This window comes from Ictalurus furcatus, chromosome 13 (genome assembly GCF_023375685.1).
Source record: "Ictalurus furcatus strain D&B chromosome 13, Billie_1.0, whole genome shotgun sequence".
In the NCBI taxonomy this organism is placed as follows: Eukaryota; Metazoa; Chordata; class Actinopteri; order Siluriformes; family Ictaluridae; genus Ictalurus; species Ictalurus furcatus.
Genome location: NC_071267.1, coordinates 17,732,119 through 17,757,271, shown reverse-complemented (window position 1 = coordinate 17,757,271; position 25,153 = coordinate 17,732,119). Strand labels below are relative to the sequence as shown.

Genomic DNA, 25,153 nt, shown 5'->3' with positions numbered 1-25,153 from the left:
TAAGGGATTTATTCATTGGCCTGGGGGATTAGGTCATCCAGAGCCGTCTGAGCATACTTCCATCTGGTCGGAGGAATACATGGAGGCCTGACGAGTTGCTTTGGTCAAGTACAGCATATGGACTGTTGGGTTTTTACATTTTTCTTGAGACCTGACGACCTTGAATTATTCATTTGTAGGTACTAAAGGAGGGGATGGTTACAGTTTAAACAGCTTCAGGAAAACCCAAATTTATTGTGTGTTTATGCTTTATATGATGTAAATGCTTTTAGTTTTCCAGCTTGTCTGCCTGTGTGGCCTTTCTAGCTTCTGCTCTGTGTATTTAGTTGTGATTGTTGAGTCAGTTCTGTGCTGGGCTGTCACTAATAGCTCATAAAAGTCTGCCAGACTCTGCCTGAGGACAGGATAGGGCAAGTTGAAAGGCCATGGTACAGGTCAGAGAGGTCAGGATTCGGGTGTTAGTCCCAGCTGCTGCTAAAAGCTGTTCCCAGCTGCTATAAAATAAAGTTGACACAGTCTTGGGTATGTAAGTCAGAAGAATTCTACTTTGACTTCTTACAGCTTTAGTTGTAACAATCTGTGAAGTTTTGGTGCATATCTGTCATCCTGCTAAATACTAATCTCCGAAAATGTTATATACAGAAGACCTCTGCTTGATTACACAAGGTAACATTGTCTTTGCAGTCCTTAGAACTAACCATGCCAGTGGTACTTGATTGATTTAATGTCAGTAAATTACATACACACTCTGACCTAGTTTAATGAAAACACATTCTTGCTAAGCATAGTTTGGAAGAGAATGTGGGACATGGGCACATGGTGAGGGAGGTTAAATGAAAGAAAACATTGTTTGGACTGTCCAGTCTTTCATTGATGAATAATTAATGGAGAGAAAAGTAGAGCCAATAAGAGAGGAATTTATAGCCGTGCTGGGACAAACCTCATGCCATAGTGGATTTGGGATAAGAGTTAAAGCTAGCAGATACAAACCCAAACATACACACAGACTCGTGATGTAAAACTGAGCTCGTGCCTCAGTAAATGCACAGTTGCTGTCTCCTTTTTACCTGCCATTTAGCTGTGGGGATACTCAAGGGCCTGGGAAACAGCCAGAGAGTCCACAAATAAAAATAATTTTAATAAACAACAAAAAATTGATATCACAGAGATGGTAAACTACAATAAGAGTTGTTATAGTTGTTTATTAGGATATTATAGTTATAGGCATCATTGAGTGGTCATTTAAGTGAACTTAGCAAAGCAAGTATAATACGGTCAACTTCAGTGTAACAGTAATTTTAATAAAATTTATTTAATATAATACAAGACATTTATGTTTTGAATGTGGGGTTTGTGTGTGTGCATGCGCACAGTTTAGGAATGAATAAAAAACTTTAACTGCAGGAAATAAATTTGTTTTGCCATATGTGATGACTAATAGTTATAGGATTATGCTCAAAAAATAAATGCTGCAATCATGCAAAATAAAAATAGGCCAAATATAATTTGGATTATAGAGTATCAGTGGACCCATGGACATGTTATGTTATTACTGATATTTTCATGCCTCACATCTACCAGATTAGAAATTGAGTATGGAGTTCAGTGTTTGTGTGTGCATGTTTGGTTTGGGATGCATAGTTTAGACCTGAAAGGTTAATTATGTGTCAATCAGCTAAAGTGAGTGTGGTTAAACTCACCGAAGTGTGAAATAGAGCTCTGTAAGCTGTACTGACTGCTACTAAATCACAATTGTCTAAGCGCCACATACGTTTTAAAACGTCTTTACAGGTCAGCTTTATGCTTGTTTTATACTCATGCTCCTACAGATGTCATAATGCGCAGTACAGATTGAAACTGTAGCATTTAAGATTTCGAGAATACACACATGGATGCAAACATGCCTGGAAGTCAGAGTGGGATCACATGTGCTGATGGGAATGGACACACGTGCTTTGGGCGGATCTTGGAAGGCTGCAAGTATATTTTGTCTGTGTGTGTCCGTGTGTGAGATGCCACAGATGTACTGATCAGGTTCTGAGTAGATGTGTCTTGCCTGCAGGCATTTGTGTGGGAATGTAGGTTAAGCAGGTCATCTATTTTTAACTAATTGTATGACCATCTCTCTCTCTATCTCTCTCGCTCTCTCGCTCTCTCATATGGGAAGACAAGGAATATCCTTGTTTGTGCAGTTTTGCACTACATTTTAATACGTGTTAATACATATGTGTTAATACCCTAGTGGTCATTTAGTGTCACTGCACTCTGAATGTGCTCTAATGATGTTGCTGACAGAGGTGTGTTTAATATCATTGATAACATGAGGAATCTCTAAACATTTTTAAAAAATTTCTAAAGAAAAACAGAAGGAAACTGTATTGTCAGGGGTGAATTTATTATTTTCAATTATGGTCTGTTGGTAGAGATGGTTACAGAGCTGGAGTTCCATCAATATGATTTCATGATGATGAGGTGGATATGTGCTGTGAAGCTTGTGTGTGTTGTCCAGAATGCATGTTTCTCAATAGTTTTACTTCACTGATTCATTTGTTATGGCACCCTGGGGGAAGCCTAATGCTCTCATTGTGGCTGCATTGTTGTGGCTCGGTGGTTGGGAACCTCTGTTCTAAGGTTCAAGGTGACTCAACTGAAGGGTTAGCATAAGTTTTATGCTTTTTAGGTCTTTGAACCTGACCATACACAGGATGTGATGGAATCAGATGGATGAATGGATAAAGGCCCAATACTTTTGTTTAGTATGAGCACTAGAGTGACTTAACCAATTACTGCTATGGTCAGTTACAGTGGCAAGAAAGTATGTGAACCCTTTGAAATTAATTAGTCATAACATGACTAAGTATAGATGACTTATACTGTTCTTCCCAAACAAGTAAACCAGAAAACAACGTTGTGGAGTGTCAAGGTGGCCGGCCTTTGGCAAACTTCAGGCACTTTAAGCTGTCACTCTAGGGTTCTTTTTTACCTCACTGAGAATTCTGCAGTGTGCCCTTTGAGTCATCTTGGCTGGAAGACCACTTCTAGTGAGAGTAGACAGAGCACTAAATCGTTTCCATTTATAGACAATTTGTCTAACGGTGGACAGTTGAATATAAGCTCTTCGAGATAACTCTATCCCTTTCCAGCTTTAGACAGCTCAACAATTCTTGATCGTAGGTCTTCTGAGAACTCACTTTTTTTGTGCGGCATGGTTTACACCTGCAGATGCTTCTACGAATAGCAAACTCAATGTTTTTATTTGCTTTTTATAAGTCATAGTAGCTCTAACCCCCACCTCCAATGTAGACCAATTAATTGGACGCCAGGTTTGCCAACTTCCAGCTCTAATTTGCTTTTGTTGAAGTCATTAGCCTAGGGTTTCACATACCTTTTCCAACCAATACTGTGAATATTTGAATGATTCACTATTCAACATTTACAAGTACAATACATTAATTTCTGTGTTATTAGTTAAACAGATTGTGTTTGTTGATTACTGTAACTTCGAAGATCGAACCAGATTTTAAGACAAATTTATACATAAATGCAGGTAATTCCAAAGGTACCAGATACTTATTTCTTGCCACTGTACATCCATTAATATTACATTATTTTCCAAAGTGAATGTGTATATTTGTGCATGTGTAGAAGTGAGCTAAGGCAGAGTAGCATGTGAGAAGTGTTTGTTTTTGTGTGATTGCCACAGAGGACCTCATTAGTACCAGCTAATCCAAAACTACTTTGAGTCACCACAGTGTTCACATTTAAATGCCAAAATAAATTAATCACACTCAAGTGTGTGTACATGAACATACACGCAAACACGACTCTCACTGTTCAGAGGTTTCATGTTTTGCACGTTTTTGCAGCTTTATAATGAGAATGTGTGTGAGAGACAGTTTTTAAATGGTCATATTCCAATACAGGGCTGTATTGTACTGTATTCTATTAACTTGTGTGGGATTTTATTGGTTCCAGAACTTTGAGGCAAATTATGCTTTCTAAAAGTACAGCTAATCATATGTTTCATAGGGAATGCAGACTGCCTTACCCAATATATCAAATGCTGTTTTTTAATCATTTAATCATGTATCCCTGTGTGTGCATGCTTCTGTGCATTTTTATTTATTTATTTATTTATTTATTTATTCATTTATTTAACAATCCCAGTCACTGTGGTTCAACATGCTCTGTAGTTCAGACAGGGCCATGCAGCACTCTCACTTCCACTTCCTGTTTGTGTGTGTGCCTGTGTGTGTGTGTGTGTCTGTGTCTGTGTGTGTGTGCGTGAGAGAGAGAGAGAGAGAGAGACTGAGAGTGAGTGAGTGAGTGAGTGAGAGAGAGTGTTGGAACAGGGTGTAACACAGAGAAGCTCTTACTAGTGGAGTGTTGCAGTAGGATTAAGTAGATTAATGTAGAGTTATGTGTGGCTGGAAAAACGACAAGCAGCCAGAGAGAAGAATAACAGAGCAGAGGGCAGCCAGAGTTCAGCATTCATTCATCATCTCACTATGCTCAATTTTAACAATTTTCTCCAAGAGGAGGAAGATGATGATCTGTTTGTCTGCGGTACAGGCCAAATGGTAAGAGAAATGGCTGGGGGTTTTTTTATTTTTATTTTTTTTATATATATAAATGAGAATTTACATATGTGTGACAAATTAAAGGGCAAAAAACAAAAACTAAATCAATTGTCTCAATGTGTCAGACCAGGCTTCAGTGTGCCCTTGTCTCTGGAACTATACTACAGGGATGAAAACAATTTTTCCAACAGGTGTTGATGGTAGTATAGTGTCAGCTTAGATGTTGCTCCAGAATCTCCCATATGTGTTCAGATGGGTCAAGATACAGTGACTGTGAAGTCCAGAGCGTATGATTTTACTTTTTCATTTATTTTTTTTTATACTTGTTACATTGTTTCCTTAAACTGTCATCCTGGAAGAGACCACTCAGGATAGAAATGTTTCATCACAGGATAACAGTGATAATTTTGTGTTGACTTGCTTTCCTTTTTATGGGAACCAGTGGACACACCATGCCAGTAAAATGCCTCCCACAACAAAACTGAGCCCCCAGTTTTCCTTTCATTTGTCATCTGTCTGTATGTATGTTATAAAATTGAAGTGAACCATAGAGTGCTCCAAAAAATAGAAAAAAGTGCCTGTTCAAAATGTAATGTTCCTACTAAGAACTTTGTTCTTTGCTGTTTAGTGTTTAAGCACCTTTTACTCGTACTGAAACTAACCAATGTAAATTTTAACTTTTATAGTACCGAAGCATTCTAGAATATTTATTACACCAATTCTAAAAGAAATTCACTGAAACGAATACTGCAGGCCTGTCCTGGATTATAAATGAGAATATCTTGTTGCTTGCTTTGTTTTTGCTGATCCTCCTGCTTTCTCTTTGAGTGTGAATTAGCCGTTCCTGTCTAAAAACTGGGTTTGTCATGAAGTAATAGATCTAGGTCTCAAATAGAAACCCGCAGTGGCTTGTGTTGGTAGTTTCTTGGTCTAAAAAGCTGACTCAACTCATCTGGCAATTTTCATGTCATTTGTGGGTGGGGGTCAGCTCAGTTATAAGTGGGCCTAAGGTGAACCTCCTGCAATAGAGATTTATTGACATTTGGTATTTTTCTCTATGTTCAGGACTATGTTTCTGATGGAAGGAATTAAATGTCAAGAATCCTCCACAGCAAAATGAGTGTGTTATCATTAGGGGGTTATTTAAGTACATCAGGAATCACATGCCCCTTGCCAGAAATCATCTTTAAATTTAACCAGCTTGTTCAGCCTGAAATGTGTTCGGGTTTGTGATCATGTGTCATATCTACACAGCCTTATGTATACCATGTTACTGTCCTCTATTGATTGATTGTTTTTACATTTACATATTTTCCTCATTACCCATGCTGGCACACACACACATTGAGTTGAGCTCAGAGTCATGACAAGGCAAGAAAATCAAAGCTTGGGTTCACTGTTTCAGCTATATGATCTTTGCTGAAACATGAAAACATCCTGAAAACATCCTTTTGTTCTGTATTATGTGGTTGTTGTACATTATTAGTGGCGGTGGCTTTGTGATTCAGTATAAAGCCCATAAACAGAATTATAGGGGTGGCAAAGTGGTGTAGCTGGTCTTGTTTCTGCCTCACAGCTCCAGGGTCCCCTTGTTCAATCCTGCATGGGTGTCACATCTAGAGTGATTTCCTGCCTCATGCTCAGTGTTCGTGGAACGTTATTGTGCAAGATGATAATGCTGATGCTGATGGAAAATAATGCCTACTTCTGGTATTCCCCCTCATGTAAATTTGTGTTTAATATTGTAAGACAAGTGTGTTTGAATGCTGTACTTTTTTCTTTAAAATGAAAAAAGCACTTCTCTGCCATTTGGGCTGCTGATTTACCATAATGCCTTTCTCTTTCATAAAGAAAAAAAGGGGGGGGGGGGGGTGGCGGGGTTATTTCCTTGTTTTTTGTTATTCCAGCTGTCAGTGTCTGTCTGTCTTTTTTTGTTTGTTTGTTTGTTTGTTTGTTTTTTTAATAAGAACTGGTATTCTCAGCTCAGTCATGCTGTTCCTGTTTTCCTGATAGGCTTAGTTTCACTTTATCCAGGAAACACCATTTGTGCAAAGCAGTGAGCAGTGTACAGTGGGAAAATATGAATCAATTCATTGTTCGGGCCAAAGAATGAGTTTCTCACTAACCCTGATAAAGGTCTACACAGGTATCATCTAATCATCAATGTGGAACTCAACTCTCACAGGAGAGTTGCAGATGAACATTATGTGTAAATATTTGTCTGCTTGGTGTTTTCACATGAGCACCTCGTCTCATATCCAGCAATTTCTTCCAGTTCTCTCCATCTATATAGCAGAGTTGGGTTTTGTTTTTTTTACTGTTTATTAGATTTTATTTTTTTATGGTGCATTAGAAACCATTAAGTAAGCAGCTATTAAATCTGTATGTGCAGATTTAATATTTTTTACCCCTTCTTGTCCTACTTTCGGTAAATTAAGTCTCCTTTAGTCCAGAGCCTAGGACAATGAACCCTGTTGACATTCCTGAAACAGTAGAATTAGCCAAAATTCCTTGTCCTGATCAGAGCCAGACTTCTGGATCCCTCTTAACAGTTTACTCACTGCTTGGCAGAACCACTCAAACCTCTTTGAACCACTTTTATTCAGCGTTTATGTTCAGGGGTTATTTGGCTCTGCAGGTGCGCATGTGTAAAACCTTTCTGTTTCACGTGTAGCATCAGTTAGCATTTTGTTGCCCTGACTGTAAAGAATGTATGTGAGCCTCCTCAGTCAGTATTCAGATAAAAGATAACGCATACAGCCAGTCCTTTTTGGAATTTACAGACAAGCCTCTAAAATCACCTGGTCGTGAACTATTGTCTCTCCCTGCGTCCTTCAGACAGTGTCTCCTATTGGCCATGGTCGTCCAGAGTCCCCTGTCTACACCAACTTGCGGGAGCTGAAGGTCTCTCAGTCATCCTTACCTCCTGTTCCTTCAACCTCTCCTCTGCATGTACTGGGGGACTGGGAGACGCATAAGGACGTGAACGGAAGACATTTCTATTACAACAAGACCACCCTGGAGAGGACGTGGAAACCACCACGCTCTCGGGACACTACCGGGGGCAACAGAGGAGACCCCGCCAACACCACTGACATGGAGGTAATGCACTACTGATGCAGATTATTGTGTAGAGCACAGTAATACTGTACCTGGTGATAAGATATTATGGTTTATTCTGTGTGCCAAATTCACACAGCATCCAGCTGAGTGTGTGCAAACAGAAGGAGGAAAGGTAGAATGGCCGATCTCTACCCAGTATGCACCTTGGTGATGGCAAAATTAGTCCTGCTCCAGCCCAAAATCCTGCTGGTTCGTTTTCACCCAAAACAAGAATGTTGAAAGAGTTTTATGTATGACAGTAATGCTGGAGTTTTTAACATTATTGTTTATAACATTAAGGTTTTTTTTTTCGAAAGCACACAAGCCATATTCAGACAGAATAAGCTTTGCATGGAGATCTGGAGTAAATCATTTGCTGCTCATTGGGTTTTATTTCTATCTAGACTGGCCATATCTATGGTTTTCTCCCTCCTTCTGTGAGAAATTCCAGACCAAAAAAAACATTGTTTTTGGACCAACTGTGTGGTAGTCTGATCATGTTTGCATATAGACGGATAGACACCTCTGTGATTTTGCAATCTGATGCTTCCTCTTGCGTTTTTGATTGTTGCTACTTTCTGTTTAGTTGCCTGACTCATGAAATTAGTAGAGTGTGAAAGAACATTTATAAATGCAACACGTATGAAGCTAATTTATTTTCACATGTGCCGCAATACCAGTGCAGCCTTTAGTTTTCTAGAAATGAGAAGAGCTCCTTAATTATCTAACATTAGGTACTGCTAAACAGAAATTTAATTGTGAGTAATCCAGTAATGGTCTCTCTATCCAAACTTCTAATATGTAAAACAATATTTGCCCACATCTGGGCCCATAGGAAAAACAACCACAGTGAAACTCTTGTCCCTTCAAATATGGTTGCAAACGTTTTATCATGGAGGAGACGTACTAAAATATTTACAAACGGCACCCATAGACATGAGTCCTGTCCAAAAATGACTCAATGGTCAGATTAAGAAATTACTATTTTAACTGATAATTGCATCAAACTGAATAAAGCTGTATTGCTAATACTAACAGAACTTTTAATTAAAACATGTCTCTCATCTTGTTTGTAATTGTTTCTATGATGATGTGCTTTGCTTTTGGATGGTTAAAACGTTTTCTTTGTTTACTATACCGTACATCAGAAAACGTCCACATCTGGTTTACTGGTCCAAATGTTCAACCAATGAAAATTTCAGACATGACTCATTTTACAGACAAACCGTCTATGTTCAGTGAACGATTTCTTATAAGCATCATGCAGACATGATGCATGGAATGGCGTCATTGTTACGTCAGTCATACAATGACGATACTGTGTAAAACTGCATCTGTGTTGTGGGCAATGTCGTGTCGCCCACCCTTACTGTCCACTCACACTAGATCAGTTCAGTTCATTTGAATGTGTGAAGTTTTTGTATGTGTGTATCTGAGTATGTGTTTTAACTAGGGCAGATGAAGTAGGTCTCTATTCTATATATAAACCTCAAAAACACCCCTGTTGTGATATTTAAGACTCACCCGGTTGTAACTGACCTAGCTTCACACAGGACTTTGTGGTACATCTGTTAGTGTTATGTAAGATTTTTCCATGGTCACAGAGTGGATTAACATTAACGTCCTGTCAGTTTTCGAGAGTACACAATGTTTCGATGTAGAGATTACAGTTGGCGTATACGATGAAATGATATCAGTATTGCAATATATTAGCATGATGCTCAGAAATGTCTAGTGTCAGTGTCCTTATAACTCCATTACTGACTGCCCCATTACTAATTAAACTCTATTTTGTGCTACAGTTTCTTCTTTTATTGCTGAACTGAATATGAATATGAATATGGTGCCACTCATGTTGCAGAGAAGTAGCTTAGCAAAACTAAATATTGTGGCTCATATTATGTATTGTGATATTTTTGTCCTGATTAATAGGAAAGATACGACTAACCTTATTGTGCAATTATGCAATCCTGCCATCTTATGGCAGAACGTGTAACAGCAGAACAGGTACTTGTAACTGAAGCCTCAGGCATAATTTAGGATTGTGTGAGCTTCACGTGTTTCTAGCTAATACTAGGTACCACTGTAATATTTGATACAAATGACATTTTAGTTATTTACACATTACTAGATGTTGCTTTCTCACTTCAATATTATTATTTATTTCAATATAATTATATTATTTCAATATAATCTGTTTACTGTGTGCATGGCATGTTTGATTAGCACTGATCATTTCAACATATTCCCCTATATCCCCTATAATAAAATCCGGTTTCTAGTCTTACTAGTGTGTAATTTTTTGTAGCAGTGTTCACCAGTTGCTGTGTTTGTTAACATACATTGTTTATTGGAACAAGGACCAAAATGTCCAAACAATAAAGTAACGTCAAAACATTTGATTGGTCTACAGAGTCTTATCACTTCTGATCTGAATATAATGATGAGGAGATTGAGGAAGACACACACACACACACAAAAAATCTAAATCTCGCCAGGGAATGTGCCCCGCCAAGGCAAGCTGCAGATGTGGACAAAAATTACGAAGTATGGATATTAAAATGACAAACTCAACAACAACAAAAAATCTAATTCCGCTTGTTTTAGTCATCTTATTAGTGAATCGTGGAAATGCACAAGCACAAAAATATTTTACTCCTAATGTTATTGCTAACAACTCAATCTACTACTTCAATTTAAAAAACAAAAGGAAAGCCTGAGAAACCTGAATTGATTTTAAACAGTTAAATAAAACTACAAGAAATGCTTTAAGACAATCTCTCCTGTCTGTCTCCTCCTTGTTACATGGCCAGTTGTAGTTTTATATTTGGATGTTAATATACTATATATTTTAAATTAGTTAAAAGATTTTAACGACTGGTCCTTGTGTGCTTGTGAAGAAACAGGAAATGTGTCCATTCTTGTCCATAGTAATGACACGTACAGTACAGAGAGGATGAAAATTAGGTTGAAAAAGAGAATTTGCTTCTGTATTTTCAAACACTCAGACCTGCTAGTACATACAAAGCTGCTATAGCTAGAACAGAAACATGAGTAACAGCATGCACTTTTAACTCGATTTGATAGCTATATCTTTCCTTTTTTTTTTCCTTTCTCTCTCACTCTCTCAGCCGTTGTCGTCTGAAGAGAACTGTTTGAGCACGCACTCCAGTCAGTCAGACAGTCAGTATGGCTCGCCCCCTAGAGGCTGGTCTGAAGAACTGGATGAACATGGTCACACTCTTTATGTGTGCGAATACAATAATGAGAAGGTGCTGATCTATTGTTTTTAAGCTCTCAATCTGTGCAAACTATACATAAGTATTAAGTTATTATCCACTCTGACTGTGACTCACTCGGGCTGTCCTTTCTTCTTTATGTTGTAGTGGATAAAGCATGTGGATGAGCAGGGCAGGCCATACTATTACAGCGCTGATGGATCTCGCTCTGAATGGGAACTTCCTAAAGTAAGAAAACACACATACTGAGAACTGGGCATGTACACTTTTGACCTGTCACTTTAATTTTGGGACTCTAGCAAGTAGACTGAGTCTATCCCCCTAAACGTAAAGGTACTGTTATTGTACTCCTCATATATGACCCACACAACCATTGCACAATTTGTGCTTCACTGACTGCTTATGCCATTGCACCGGACTCTGTTGATTTGACGTAATGGGTTCTGGGCTTATATATCAAACATTGATAAACACAGCTTAAGACTGGACCAGACCTTGAGTGTGAGCACATTCTCTCATACAGTTTCTACATTCTCCCACTCTTTAAGATTAAATTATAATTAACACATGACTACAGCATTGTTGCTCACATACTGCTTTCTGTATCTTTTGTGCTTCTTTTTGCATCCACTAGAGGGCAGGCTAGAACCAAAACAGCCTGACTGTCAGGTTTCCATATTAGCCTTTAAAGGGTTAATGATTTCCAAACTAATGTTTGTAGATACATTTTTGTATATTTGAAACATTATACGGATGTAGACAAGCGCTGTTAACTTAAAAAAAAAAAAAAAAAAAAGAAAAGAAAAAAAAACCCCTTAAAAACTAGGCTATTATGTACAAATCCAGGAGTTCAAAATTGGTATGTAGAATTGAATCTTAAGAAGGTTTTATGTGATAAAATGAAACACTAGATCCTTTGTAGGAAAATCAAGCTAAGAATGATACGATGTCAAAAATATAGAACTGGTTTAGAGTAGGATATAAATTTTGAAAAATCTATAGTTTATTAAATCGGCTGCTGGCGTCGTGGCACATTATGTATGCTCCCCATGTTAAAGCCAATTTTTAAGGATAACCTGCTGAACAGCTGCAGTATACTGTATATGGGAAGCTGTCTTGTGTACATCTCTTGTTTACATGTACCAGTTAAAATCCAGTATAATGTTGGCTTGTTGCATATCAAACATGCAGTGGCTGTAACAGTGTTGGGTTGGTTTTCTCTTTCTTTCTCCCTGCAGTACAGTCTCCCTTCTCCAGTCACCACTGAAGTTCCTAAAAGTCGCAGCTTGGAAAGGAAGCAGCCAGAGCCAATAGTCCTGACCAAATGGCGATATAGCACCTTTGTAGATCTCAGTGACAAGGTAGATACAAACTAAAGAGCACTTGGACATCTTGCATTTGTTGAAGTGCTCTTGTATTACAAATCCTGTGCGACTGTTTTGAGAAGCACAACCATCTGACAGTATTTACACAGAAATATATTATTTTTTGTCAACATAATCCTTCACAACCACATGCCTCAGCATGTTTCAGATTGTCAGGGCTTTAAACTGCACACATCATACATGGAAATACACATGCAGTGTGTGATTGATATATATATATATATATATATATATATATATATATATATATATATATATATATATATATGTGTGTATATGTATATGTATATATATATATATATATATGTGTATATATATATATATATATGTATATATATATATATATATATGTATGTGTATATATATATATATATATATATGTATATATATATAGATATAGATATATATAGATATATATATATATATATAATATATAGATATATATATAATATATAGATATATATATAATATATAATATATATAAAACACGCACAACACTTAGATTTTTTAAAAATATTATTTCATTTTCACTGTGACATTTGAGTGATGTGTATGTTGAGGAGATCCAAGCTATTACTACACAGTTTGGGTAAGGTAGCATTGTATAGCACAGCAATAGTCTTTTTGTTTTGACTAAAATGTTGACACATTATTAAGAACAGAGAATATGTGAGCGTTGAACATAAAACACTAAGAACAAAGTCACTTTGAGCAAACAGTGGAGTCATGTACGGCACATTGATATTTTTTTTCCAGCTGTCAGTCAAAAATAGGCGCTTCACCTTGGGACACGTCTCCAGAGGTTTTGGCCTATCGTTGTACAGATATGAAGTTAGTGCCCAATGCCTTCAAATGAGCTAGGACCAATCAGAGTTGACTCTCTCCCCTGATTTTTATCTTGCACAACAAAATTGCTTTTATGGGAATCGGTGAAGCAGAGCAAATTGATCAACAGCATTTCAGCACATGCTTGTGTGCATATTTGTGTGTGCATGCGTGCGTGTATATGTTTGTGCGAGCTCGCTGCTTGATTAAAACTGAATCATGTAGATTGTACTAACCTGTGATGTAGCCTGAAGGTGTGTCTGTTCCTGCATGGCCACCTCATTACTGTTCTGAACAAAACTTTGCATTGACAACTGATTGATTTTTTTTTCCTGAAATAAGGCAAAAATATGTAACAATCAGTAACAATTGCCATCTGAGCCTGCTAGTGGTATAGCTAAAAGGGAACATGACAAACCTTCAGATTGGATCAAATTTCTTTGCACTCTTCCGTTCATCTTACTCCCTTACTCTGTGCAACTAACTTTGATCTTTATTTCATATTTTTGCTTTTTAGGAGTCTGGGACCAGCAAACATAACTCCCCCGACTCTGACTCCTGTCCTTCTTCACCTAAACACTCCTCTACAGTTAGTATACATGATAATGCATGTGCATATATTTGTGTGTGTGTGCGCACGGGTGTGTTACTCTCTTAATCTGATTAACCTTAGTCTCACTTACCCTGTGTGTATGTTTGAAAAGTAGATAGTTATGTGATGCACAATTTATAGAAAACCAAAAACCATTTTTATATAACTATTGCAATTTGAACTGTTAATGACTTGTTTATACTTAATACACCATATAAGCCGAAATCACCATTAGCATTGGCAGGTACAGATGTAGAAATGATCTGCTCATAGTTTGTGTATGAGTTCATCACTCCTTCCTGAAGTTCTTGAATGATTTTTTAGATCACTTTTCTCAAGATCTATGATATGTAGTAATTCTAATGTTAGTAGATAAAGGATGTTTGTTTTTCTCTCTTGCTGCAAGTCATTTAATTACCTCCTGATGACATTTTTGTTTTTCTACTGTAGCTGTCAGAAAAATGTGGAGTCCTCAATGTCACCAAGATCACTGAGCATGGAAAGAAAGTCAGGTACAGTATGCACCTGAATCAAAACGTATTCAAAGATCACATTGTACTTTCACTAATGCATGTGCCATGATTACTTAACTGTGCAAATACTGCTCATTAATGTGGAGCAAATTAGGCACTGATCTGAACTTCAGGAATCTTGGGTATTTCCTCATGACTAGTTTGAGTACATCTTTTCTTAATACCACGCTAAATGTGCCAGAAACAATTTCAGATTTCTAATACATTAACAATATCTTAAACAATTTCATCATTTCCAAAAAAGTTTTAACTACCTACCTCAGTCAGAGTCTGCTGTCTTGGATACATTTTCATGTTTGTATTTATAAACACACTCAGAAAATGATAAAGTACTGTAGAAAATTTAATACGACATAAAAAAGTGAAATGTCTATGGTCGACTACACCATCATCACTACTATGTGACAAAATAACACAAAATAGCTTCTTTAAAAAAAATTGACAACATCCCAGGGGTAGAGATAGTAGATTTGTAATTATTGTACCATATGGAAGAGTGTAATTCTGCACTGTTGGTTCTGCTCTCCTCTTGCTGTATAGGAAGAACTGGACCTCGTCCTGGACGGTACTGCAGGGTTCCACACTGCTCTTTGCTAAGGGTCAGAACAGTGCCACCAGCTGGGTGTGTATTCATTCCTGCTCTCCAAGCTCTTCTCTCGGCTCTCTAAACTAATTTTAAAGTGTCCTTTACTCTGACAGTGATACGGCTCTGTATTGTATCTTTGACTCCATACACATTAACCCCTTAAACTCCCAGGCTTACATTTCTCGGTCTCATACCTACATACTTTTACTGTTAGTTTCATTGTAGTTGGTGAATTATTTCTAGAATTTACTGTGAGAGTAATATGTTTTAAGATGAATAGAGAATAAGCTAGGAGTTTAAGGGGTAAACCGATCTCAGTCTGCTCCATTTACCTCAGTCTTAAACTGGGTTGCATAAACTTTGCAGGCCAGGTGCGGCTTTTGTAATGCAGTTGAATTAGTGTTAAACTAGAATTAATTCATCTGGTGGCTTCCTCCTGAGTTTTTCATCTCCCCATTTTACCCTTCTCTGTGTGTGTTGTGATTGTGAATCTGTTCTTACATTATCATTCCCGCTCTTCTCTTCTCTTCTCTTCTCTTCTCTTTAAAGTCCTACTATCGCAGTGGCTCATTCCCTGAGCTTCTCCTCTCGTTGCTAAGCAACTGGAAGCGTTCAGTTAAGCCCCGCCCTGCAGTCTCCTATAAACACTTTGGGCCTTATTCTGTATGTGTGTGTGCTTCTTTACACAGTCACCCCCTGAGCAGAGTTTAGGACAGTTTATTGTTCTCTAAAATTTGTTTCTTTTTACTCAAATGTAACAAGTAGCATAAACATAGTATTAATAATTTTTATATAATATGACTCGATCTATTTCTGCTATCTACAAAAATAAATATAATTTTAAAATAAAATTATTGATTAATCTCTTGTTAAATCTTGAAAACCTTTTAGTGCACCTAAATTAATATGCTGTTCTAAGAGCTGCTCATGTGGATCCTCCAGTACACACTGTCTTTGCATGTTTCCATCCTGTTTGTGTCATGCCTAATCTTCTACGCTCTGTTTTGCTTGCCTTTCACTCAGATTGTGAACTTAGATGTGTTATTGAAAGCATTTCTTCCTTTCAAGTAGGTTGCTACTGGAAATGCCTGAGAAGACCACACACTGGCATGTGTTTCATGTGAAACATGAACATGCATGAATCATATTGCATGTCAGTTTTGAGCCACCACGTTTTAAGTCTAGTTTAATGTTTGGATTGTGATTCAAGATGAAAGCCTGGCTTGTGGTTTGAAAAGATGAATAAACGGTGTGAATGTCTCTGCACATATAGCATTTAAACTAAATGTTCATGGTGTAAATGCACACTTGTGGGTGGTTGTAATTAGTGTAGAATTTTGTCTTAATTGTTATTTGTAAATAAATAAATAATAATAATATTAAAAACCTTCCCTTTAATTCAGAACTAACCTCTGACATTTAAAGCTTGTTGTAGCTGTGATCAATAACTTGGTTTAGCAGCACCCCATAACGAAACAATAACACTAATGATGAAGATATGTAATGTCTGATAACTCTAAGACAAGGACTAATGATTTGTGGATAATACAGCATTTCCTAATGCACAATGTTTTTGTAATTTCCTATTCATGTTTTGAGAAGTTTGGAGGAAACCAGTCAAAGCCAGAATTTGCCGTGGACCTTCGTGGTGGGTCAGTGGAGTGGGCATCGAAAGAGAAGTCCAGCAAGAAGCATGTTATTGAGGTGAAATATGAATAAAATGGAATATTTCAAGTGCTATGTTCTGCAACTAAATGATTTCTAATGACCCTGAACTAATGATTTCTAATGACCCTGCTTGACTTTTTGACCCCAGCTAAAGACACGTCAGGGCACAGAGCTGCTGATCCAGTCAGAGATTGACAGCGTCATCACTGACTGGTACAGGGCTCTCACTGAGGTTATCAATACACACGTGAGTGCATCACATGTACACATTTATTAACTACGTATAATATATTGGAGTCTTATTCTGTGACTTGGGCTGTAGAGTTATGCTCTGTTAAATAGAAACATTGTACACTTCAATTAATTTTGAAGCTAATTCATGTATAATGCTCACATACAAGCTCAGCAGTGCTCCAGTCTCTCGTTGCTGTCCTTCATTGTGTGTTTTGTGTTCTGTATTTTTGCGTGTATGTGTTATAGGCCTGGGAGTCAGATGAAGCTATCGAAGAGGACATGCCCGAGTCTCCTGGAACAGAGAAACAAGACAAAGAAAAGGAGCATAGGGATTTCAAAAAAAGTAAAGGTATAGAATAGCATGCACACACCTCTACAATGCCCACAGACACATTTTGCTCTAACATGTATAATGTGTGTGTGTGTGTGCGTGTTCATAGCATTGAAGAGTGCCACTATGGAATCAGCTGATCAGAAGAAGACCAGAGTCAAGCTTAAGAAATTCCTCACGCGAAGACCAACCTTACAGGCCGTCAGAGACAAAGGCTACATTAAAGGTAATTCACACGTGTGCACATTTCTTAAATGTTAATGCTTGCTTGTTGGCACTTGCTTTTATCCAGAGGGACTTTATCCAGTTTGCAGCTTTGTTGGCTTTCAGTGATTTCTTTCAGTCCCATGTTATATGTTCTGCCACATGCTTTGTTTTCAGATCAGGTGTTTGGGTGCAGTATGACCAGTCTTTGTTCCAGGGAGAACACCTCAGTACCCAACTTCGTCCGAATGTGTATTGAGCATGTGGAGAACACAGGTACACAGGAGCATGTTACTACATCTGATTGCTGTCTTTATTTATCTTTTTGGGGATTAATGTAATTTATAGGAAACTTTGTCCTGTTTATTAACGAATCATGTATTCATGAAATGCAATATGGAGTATGTTATGCTCTCTCTCTCTCTCTCTCTCTCTCTCTCTCTCTCTCTCTCCATTTTCTTTCTACATATACAGGCTTAAATGTTGATGGATTGTATAGAGTAAGTGGAAATCTGGCTGTCATTCAGAAACTGCGCTTTGCTGTCAATCATGGTATGGACTGTGTGTGTGTTTATGTAGCTATAGTACAAATGTGCTGTCAGTATATTCATGCATTTACAGTGTCTCTTTTTTTTGTCCTCACCAAAAGTGCTGCCTACATATAGTCATGTGATTGGTTCTCAGATGCAATTAGTATTTGTATATTTTTTATGGACATCAATTTGTACAACAATATTTAGACTCTATCTCTAATTTATTATCTAATACCACGGTTACTCGGATGTAGATGAAGTCATGTGTCTGTCTGTGTGCATAACAGATGAGAAGGTGGACCTAGCAGACAGTAAATGGGAGGATATCCATGTGGTCACTGGTGCGCTGAAGATGTTTTTCCGGGAGCTTCCAGAACCCCTTTTCACTTATACCTCCTTCAATGACTTTGTTAATGCTATTAGTAAGTTCACTACTTTGTCTCTGTCTATAGAAATTGGTCCTATATCTACAATAGAATTCAAAATAACAGTAATAATGAGTGAACACTTAGAACCTTTCAAATTAAGGAAAAGCTACATTTAGATATTTTACATTATACAAGTTAAATGAGCTCTCTGGTGATAATATTTTCAAGTTAAAATTTCAAACTGCGCATTATAGTGACTACTGATATATTTACTGTTCGCAAAGGATAATTTCTTAAATTGTCTTAAATTGTCTTATATTTCACACCTTAAATGCTATTAGATTATATTAGAACTTTGCTATTCAGTGCTGGTGTTTTTGTGTGTACCATTTGTAAATAATTGCATGGCCACAAGAGGCCACCACAAACCATGCTTTGTCAGAAGTAATCAAAGGGTCAACACTAACGCGACTTTCATTTATTTTGATTATTTTTTCCCCTGAACAGAAAACTCGGACTACAAGCAGCGAGTTCAGGCCATAAAAGAGTTAATCAAGCAGCTGCCAAAGCCAAATCAGGAAACGATGCAAGTCCTATTCAGACACCTGAAAAGGTAACCTCCCATGTCTGATAACCTTTGGGGTTTAAAGTATTACTTTGGAGTGTAATGGATTTGCTCCTGTGGAATATAAGACTGGGAAAGGAGCAGTGTATTGATTTTAAGTGTGTGTATGTTCATATTCTTTAGAGGTGAGTAGGGTACGGCATGTGTTCTGTGCAAGCTGTCTGTATTGAGTTATCTCACTCCATTACTGAGACAGATCTGGACACTGGCCAACTACATCATTATGGAAGAGACTGGGAGATGGCAGGAGGGAGGGAGATAGGTGATAGACCACATCCTCATGACACCATGGTGTGATGCTGGAATTATCAAAATGAAAGAGAGAGAGCGATTGGGAAATACAGTTAGGGGAGAGAAAGGTTGACTGGACTGATTAAACTACATAATGATTAACTGGCATGGTTAGTACTGCAGGTAGTGAAATGTCAAATGCGATATAGTCTCTGTGTGTGGGGTGGGGTTATTACTTTAGTGTATTGCCTGTGTAATAATCCTACCTACTTTAATCTCTACCCCTATTTTGGGCCTCCCCATGCATATTTTTAAGTGTCGCTTAGATTGTCTTAAAATTTAATGATGCACTCTTACAGACTTGAATGCATTGCCATTTATACTATTATTTAAAAAAGTGCACAGAATACACACTGCTTTACTACTCACTACCCTGCCACGTTAGCATAAATTGCTCTCATATTCAATAGTCTGATACTTGTTTACGTTACTCTGGAACATTGTTTGTGGATGTAAAGGTATTTTTACTCCACATTAACTGTATACAGCTAAGCCATTTTAGTAGGTCTGGACGGATGCTAGCACAGTGGTAATTATCAGGTGCACTTCTGAAGTCCCATAATGCACTGCAGTAAGTAGTATCCAAACAAGAGACACTAACTGCTGCATTTGAAGATAATACTTGAATACATATAGTGAGAATGTGACCACAGGCACATTATATTGAGCAAATTGTACTATACAAAAACTTATTGATTTTTAAGCTTAAAGCATATCATTTAGTAACTCTGTGAATCAAATAGGAAACCTGCATAATAAGAAGAATAAAGAATGTAAGTCTAACGCCTACAGTGGGGGCTAGAAATTCAAGAGGACGTTAAGAGACAAATTGTCTGTGACATTGTCATTGGTGAAGTGCTCACATTGACCTGTAATTCACCTCTTCTACACCCATAAAATGCTCTCGCACACAGAACACACTCCATGATATGAAGATGAGTGATACTATAGTATTCACTACTATACTGTAACTCTTTGTTAGGTTGCATGCTGTGTATTCTTTTTCTTTTTTTTGTTAAGACATTTAATTTTATTTACCATTTAAAAAATTTAACTATATTATAAGGAGCAGTCTTGTTCTGATTCATGTTTATCCATGTAAAGGAATTCAGACTTTTAATGTATTATGTGGAAGAAGAGCCTGTCTTCTGGTGATTTTAGTATGATTATAAAATGCAATAAAACTATGTTGTACATAACTGATTGAATAATTAGAATGTATCTGTTGAGCAAAAATAATCAAGGTTATCATTTTAGCCGGCACTTGCGCAACCGTATACAGGATCATTTTGCATGTGAGAGGTAACTGAGACTTATATGTGTACAAAGTAAAGTAGTGGTAGAATGTGAGAGCATTTCTGTACACAAATACACTTCTTTTGTATTGAGTCAAATTGGAGCAGTTAATAGGTTATTTATTTCTGTTAATCGTGCCTGCGTTTATGTAGTGTTATGTAGAGAAATAAACAACGCTCTGCTCCTGTGAATCTGTCATTTTCATCTGCTTATTCAGTTAGAGGACGAGGCAGTAACTAACTGTGATGGCGGCCCAAAATTAAAACATGGTTTCGAAAACCGAATTATTTTGTAATTCGGTTCTTTTCTGTAACAGTGTTACAGAAAGGTCATAGAGCTTGCTATAATCTTGGAACAGGTTTATCACCTCCATTATTTTGATTGAGTGTCACTTAGAGCCACTCTAAACATCTTTTACACAGTGCTCTTGCTGTGGGCAGCTAGATGGAAAAGGTGAGTAAAAGATGGAGGTGTGCTAAAGGAGATGTAGTCGTTCATTATGATCACTACAGCCTGCTATCTCACTCTCAGTGAAGGTCTATGTTGGGACTGAGTTCAGATTTCATCGCCATATCAAACACTGACATTTGCCTCCATTTGCATTTAAATGACTCTTAGTCCAGTCTAACTGGAGATAGAGGTAGTGCTGGTTCATAAACATCATACTCTGACATTTTACTGCTGGAGAAATATTAAACCTGTACTTGTATGTTTACATTATAGTAAAAGGCATTCTGTTCTTCCTTGGGCTAGTGGTGTTTTTATTTATTTATTTGTTTGTTTATTTGTTTGTTTGTTAATCATAGTCTTCAATGTATTACTAATAAAACATGTTTGTTAATAAGAAATACTACTCTGCAATGAATGAACCATTATGAACTTGTCTCTCTGTCTTTCCGTCAGAGTGATAGAACATGGAGAGGCGAACAGGATGACAACTCAGAGCGTGGCCATTGTGTTTGGCCCGACCCTCCTGCGACCTGAGACCGAGACAGGCAATATGGCCGTCCATATGGTCTACCAGAACCAGATTGTAGAACTGATCCTCCTGGAATATGACAACTTATTTGGCAGGTAGAGCCCCTGTGGACTGTACACTCATGCGCTTCTCCGAAAATAATGCCAAACCATGACCACTGCAGAATCCATCATGTAAAAGCAAAGGCATGCTTCATTTGCTGTGGAACAGGCTTAATACTGAACATATAAAGAGAAGAATATCTGCATTATAACATTGCTAAGCGGTTGAAATAAAAGAATATTAAAAGGTACTTCATGCACTTCCTGCTTTTGGACTTTTGAAGTTGTGCAGCTGTTTCCCTGGTTTATTATTCCTGAAAAGGAGCTGCTACTCCTGATTGAGAATAAACTTGATGGACTTGTTAACTTGTTTGGCACAGTAGATCATCCTCCAATTTTGCTCTAACTGGATGTTACACAAGTATCTGTACCAGTATGGCTGACTCTGAGGAATCTGCTGTGGGCTGAGCATGGAATATGAGAATATTTCAAGTGTATGTATATAATGAATACTGATGTAAACCTGAAACTGGACTGGAGTTTCATTTCTTCCGGTTTTGGGCAAATCTGCACTTCTGAACATTTTTCTTGAAATAACATAAAAATGGAAAAGCATTATGAAAACCAGTATTGTTTCTCAACAGTTAATCTGTAGAGTGAAAGTGAGCCATTATTCTATATAAATATGAGTAATGGCTTGATGACAGTATTACACATTACAAACGTGGACCCTTGGGAAGGATTTACATGGCTTACTAGACTTGTTTTCCTCTGGCTCTGCTTACTGAGCTTATACTATCTGCCATTTTGACTGCAATCCCTCAGTCTCATTCTTTAATGGAACTGGAAAGATCTGCTTCCTCTCTCCACAACTTACTACCGGATTACTGACCTGTTCATCTCATTGTGACAGCATCTCATCCAATAGGATCACTAAAGGCTCTGTGAGCTCTGAGGAACTCTGATCAAATAACTGGACTGTAGTAATATTAGGACATGGAAGTGGAACCATAGTCAAGGGTTGTTCTCTGTTAAAGAAGGAAGAAAATACACCGGTTGACATGATTTAAATTTGGCTAGGTTGGTCTTACTTTCCTTATTACATCCCTCTAGCTTTTATTTAATTTTTTTCTAATTCTTCCTCCTTACACGCCTCTCCCCCTACTTTCCTACTCCTGCGTTACTGGAATTTGAAAGTGGAGATGTTTGCGTTTAGTCCTGATGCTCCTGTTTCAGATCAATAGATCTACCCCAACTACTTTTCTCTCTGTACATCTCTACATCAATATGAACAGGAATAAAAAGGCAGGATTGTACAGGAAATAGTGTTTATGGTGTGGTCATGCTGCACATGCTTTGTTCAGGTACACATTATGAAAAGCCTTTTTATACTGGAGTTCCAAAATATATGTACAGATTATGGTTAAAAGATTTCGAAATCTTTTGAAGTGTGAAAGATTTCCCTAATATTGTATAATAAATATTAAGAGTAATAAATATGAGATATTAATTGTTTCAGAGGAAGGGTTGTATTGCAATGCATTGTGAACAGCACATTTGAATGTAATTGTGAGACTAACTACTGTTTCTGACATTGACATGTCTAATCCTAATTAAAAAGAAATCACATGCAAACTATATCATTGTTCTTGTTTGTTTTCTTCACCCTTGTTCACTATATGCTTGGTCTTACTTGCTGTTTAATTTTTTTATTAAGCCCCTACATTTTTTTTTAAAGTGCCTTTTTGAAAATCTCTATTATGGCCAGTGAATAAAACACCCATTTTCCACAAACTATAATTATTAGGGCTATCATTTGTTTTTCCGAGTGAGATTTTATATAGTTTTTGCTCTTTTTTTTTTTCATGTTTTGAGTAGGAGCCTGCCTGGCTTGGACAAATACAGGGTAAGTATAAAATCACAGGCCTTGCTGAGACCACAACCTGTGTATAGCAGAGGGGAGGGCATCAGAATTTCCAAATGAGAAAACAATTAGCTCATATCCATAATTCAGAGCTCTGACCACAGGTTTGAGCAGCTAGAGCGTCAGTGGGGTGTGACGTGCACTCCATATTCTTCTTTGGATTTCAAGGCAGAAAAGCTCCCAGTCTCTCAGGTCCATGGAGGCCAAAGTGTGGGGAGGCAATTTGAGCTCACCATTATGAGCCATAAAACATTCATCACCTTGGTGCTCTGTCATTTTCAGACTTTCCCCTACAATGTTCCTCCAGCACTCAAACAGTTCTAATTCATGGCCTCTGCACCCACTAACATAAAGCTCATAGCCACATGGCTTAAAATAGGTGTGTGTATGCTGTTCCAGTCCTACACACACATCTTGGCCATAAGCTTGTGGTTTTAAAATCGCAGAGATAAGTTTTAATCCCTCTTTGATCAGAGCCTTTGTTGTCTCACGAGTAGTTTCTGTATTTCCTGTGTAGAAGCCACACCTAATGTGAGTAATTGGATTCAATGGGAAACATGTGGAAACGGTTAGATCCATTTCAGCTGTGTCCATGGAGACTGCAGTATTGTTGAAAGGCTAAGTTCTAAAAAAGATAAAGTAGTGCGAAATGTATAGCTAAAGACAACATTTAACCCAAATGCTTACCTCATTTGTCTTTGGCAGTCCCAGCAAAATGAAGCATCAAGAATCATTTGCATGTGGAGTGTGCACACAGGGCCAGTGCAGAATTTTATTTGACAAGGTAACTACTTGTATGGATGTTTATATGAATGTAAATAGTTTTAGTTGACTATAATTCTCTAGTCGATCTGTCTTCCTGACACTTATGAGTGTCCCACCAGTAAGAATTTATATTTTGCTTTAGCCATAGTAAGGGAACAGGTCCTCCAGCACACTGAAGCCTGTGTGAGCACTTGTGTATTTCTTTTTTGGTTAGTGTAATGTGTATGAATGCACTAATATTTGCAGTAAATTAGGAAGATGTAAGGTGTTGGTACGCCTGTCAGTTTTTTACTGCAGGAATTGATTAATTTTACTGTGCTTACATACATATCCGCATTATTTATTTCTCTACACAGCCCAGGATATATTCAAATCATTACTAATAATATATTCCAGCCATTCCCCAGTAAAGATATTGCTCAGTCTGTCTAAGTGTTTGGTTCGAATAATTTTGCATAAGCCTGCTTTAAAATCACATTTTTGTGCTTCCCGAATGACATAATCATGTATTTTAAATGTCATGGGCTGTGCTTCAGTATTAATGAAGTTCTCATGGCTGGACTTGATGTCTCTTTGCTTTGGAAAATCCAATGCATTTTAAACAGACATTTTATTTTGGATTTACATAAGGTAATTGCATAATGCTGGAAATTCCAGGTTGGTATATCTAAACAACCTGATACCACCCCCACAACACACGCATGCAAATTCATGTCCCTTCATTCGCTAATACAATCATCCCCAATAAGTGGGCAATAAATACAAAGCCCCCTGTATTGAGCAGGACAGATAATGAACCCTGTCTGCATGTCTGTTTAGTGGCTGAGGGCTGCTCTGTGATTGGCTTAGCCATGCGACATTACTTGAGCCATCATTAAAGGGTCTATAAACTGTGCTTGAAGCAACACCTGAAACCGCCCAGAGGAAAAGCACAGCATGTGATTTTTAACACACAGCTCTCTCCTCACACTCTTCTGGTTTGGAATGCTCCTACCTACTAATTTGGCTTGAGCTACTAATGTGCTCCTGACGACCATGTGGTGGGTCTCTCT

General features: G+C 37.6%; 1 protein-coding gene across 10 annotated transcripts in view; it reads left to right on the top strand.

Annotated features, from left to right (window-relative positions):
* arhgap12b (Rho GTPase activating protein 12b) overlaps positions 1-23,050 on the top strand; it is a 48,999-nt gene extending 25,949 nt beyond the window's left edge. Inside the window, exons 3-20 of one of the 10 annotated variants that reach the window (XM_053639972.1) lie at positions 7,419-7,682; positions 10,814-10,954; positions 11,069-11,149; positions 12,160-12,282; positions 13,063-13,137; positions 13,649-13,720; positions 14,174-14,235; positions 14,797-14,878; positions 15,392-15,457; positions 16,445-16,546; positions 16,659-16,757; positions 16,991-17,093; positions 17,185-17,301; positions 17,457-17,555; positions 17,754-17,831; positions 18,100-18,234; positions 18,688-18,793; positions 21,296-23,050. In XM_053639972.1, coding sequence (XP_053495947.1) covers positions 7,419-7,682; positions 10,814-10,954; positions 11,069-11,149; positions 12,160-12,282; positions 13,063-13,137; positions 13,649-13,720; positions 14,174-14,235; positions 14,797-14,878; positions 15,392-15,457; positions 16,445-16,546; positions 16,659-16,757; positions 16,991-17,093; positions 17,185-17,301; positions 17,457-17,555; positions 17,754-17,831; positions 18,100-18,234; positions 18,688-18,793; positions 21,296-21,470 — 1,980 coding nt within the window. In that variant the 3' untranslated portion in view covers positions 21,471-23,050. Of the gene's footprint in view, positions 1-7,418; positions 7,683-10,813; positions 10,955-11,068; positions 11,150-12,159; positions 12,283-13,062; positions 13,138-13,648; positions 13,721-14,173; positions 14,236-14,796; positions 14,879-15,391; positions 15,506-16,444; positions 16,547-16,658; positions 16,758-16,990; positions 17,094-17,184; positions 17,302-17,456; positions 17,556-17,753; positions 17,832-18,099; positions 18,235-18,687; positions 18,794-21,295 lie in introns of all 10 variants that reach the window. The other 9 variants (XM_053639971.1, XM_053639970.1, XM_053639974.1 and 6 more) reach the window with 9 other exon arrangements.
* The last annotated feature ends 2,103 nt before the right edge of the window (positions 23,051-25,153 follow it).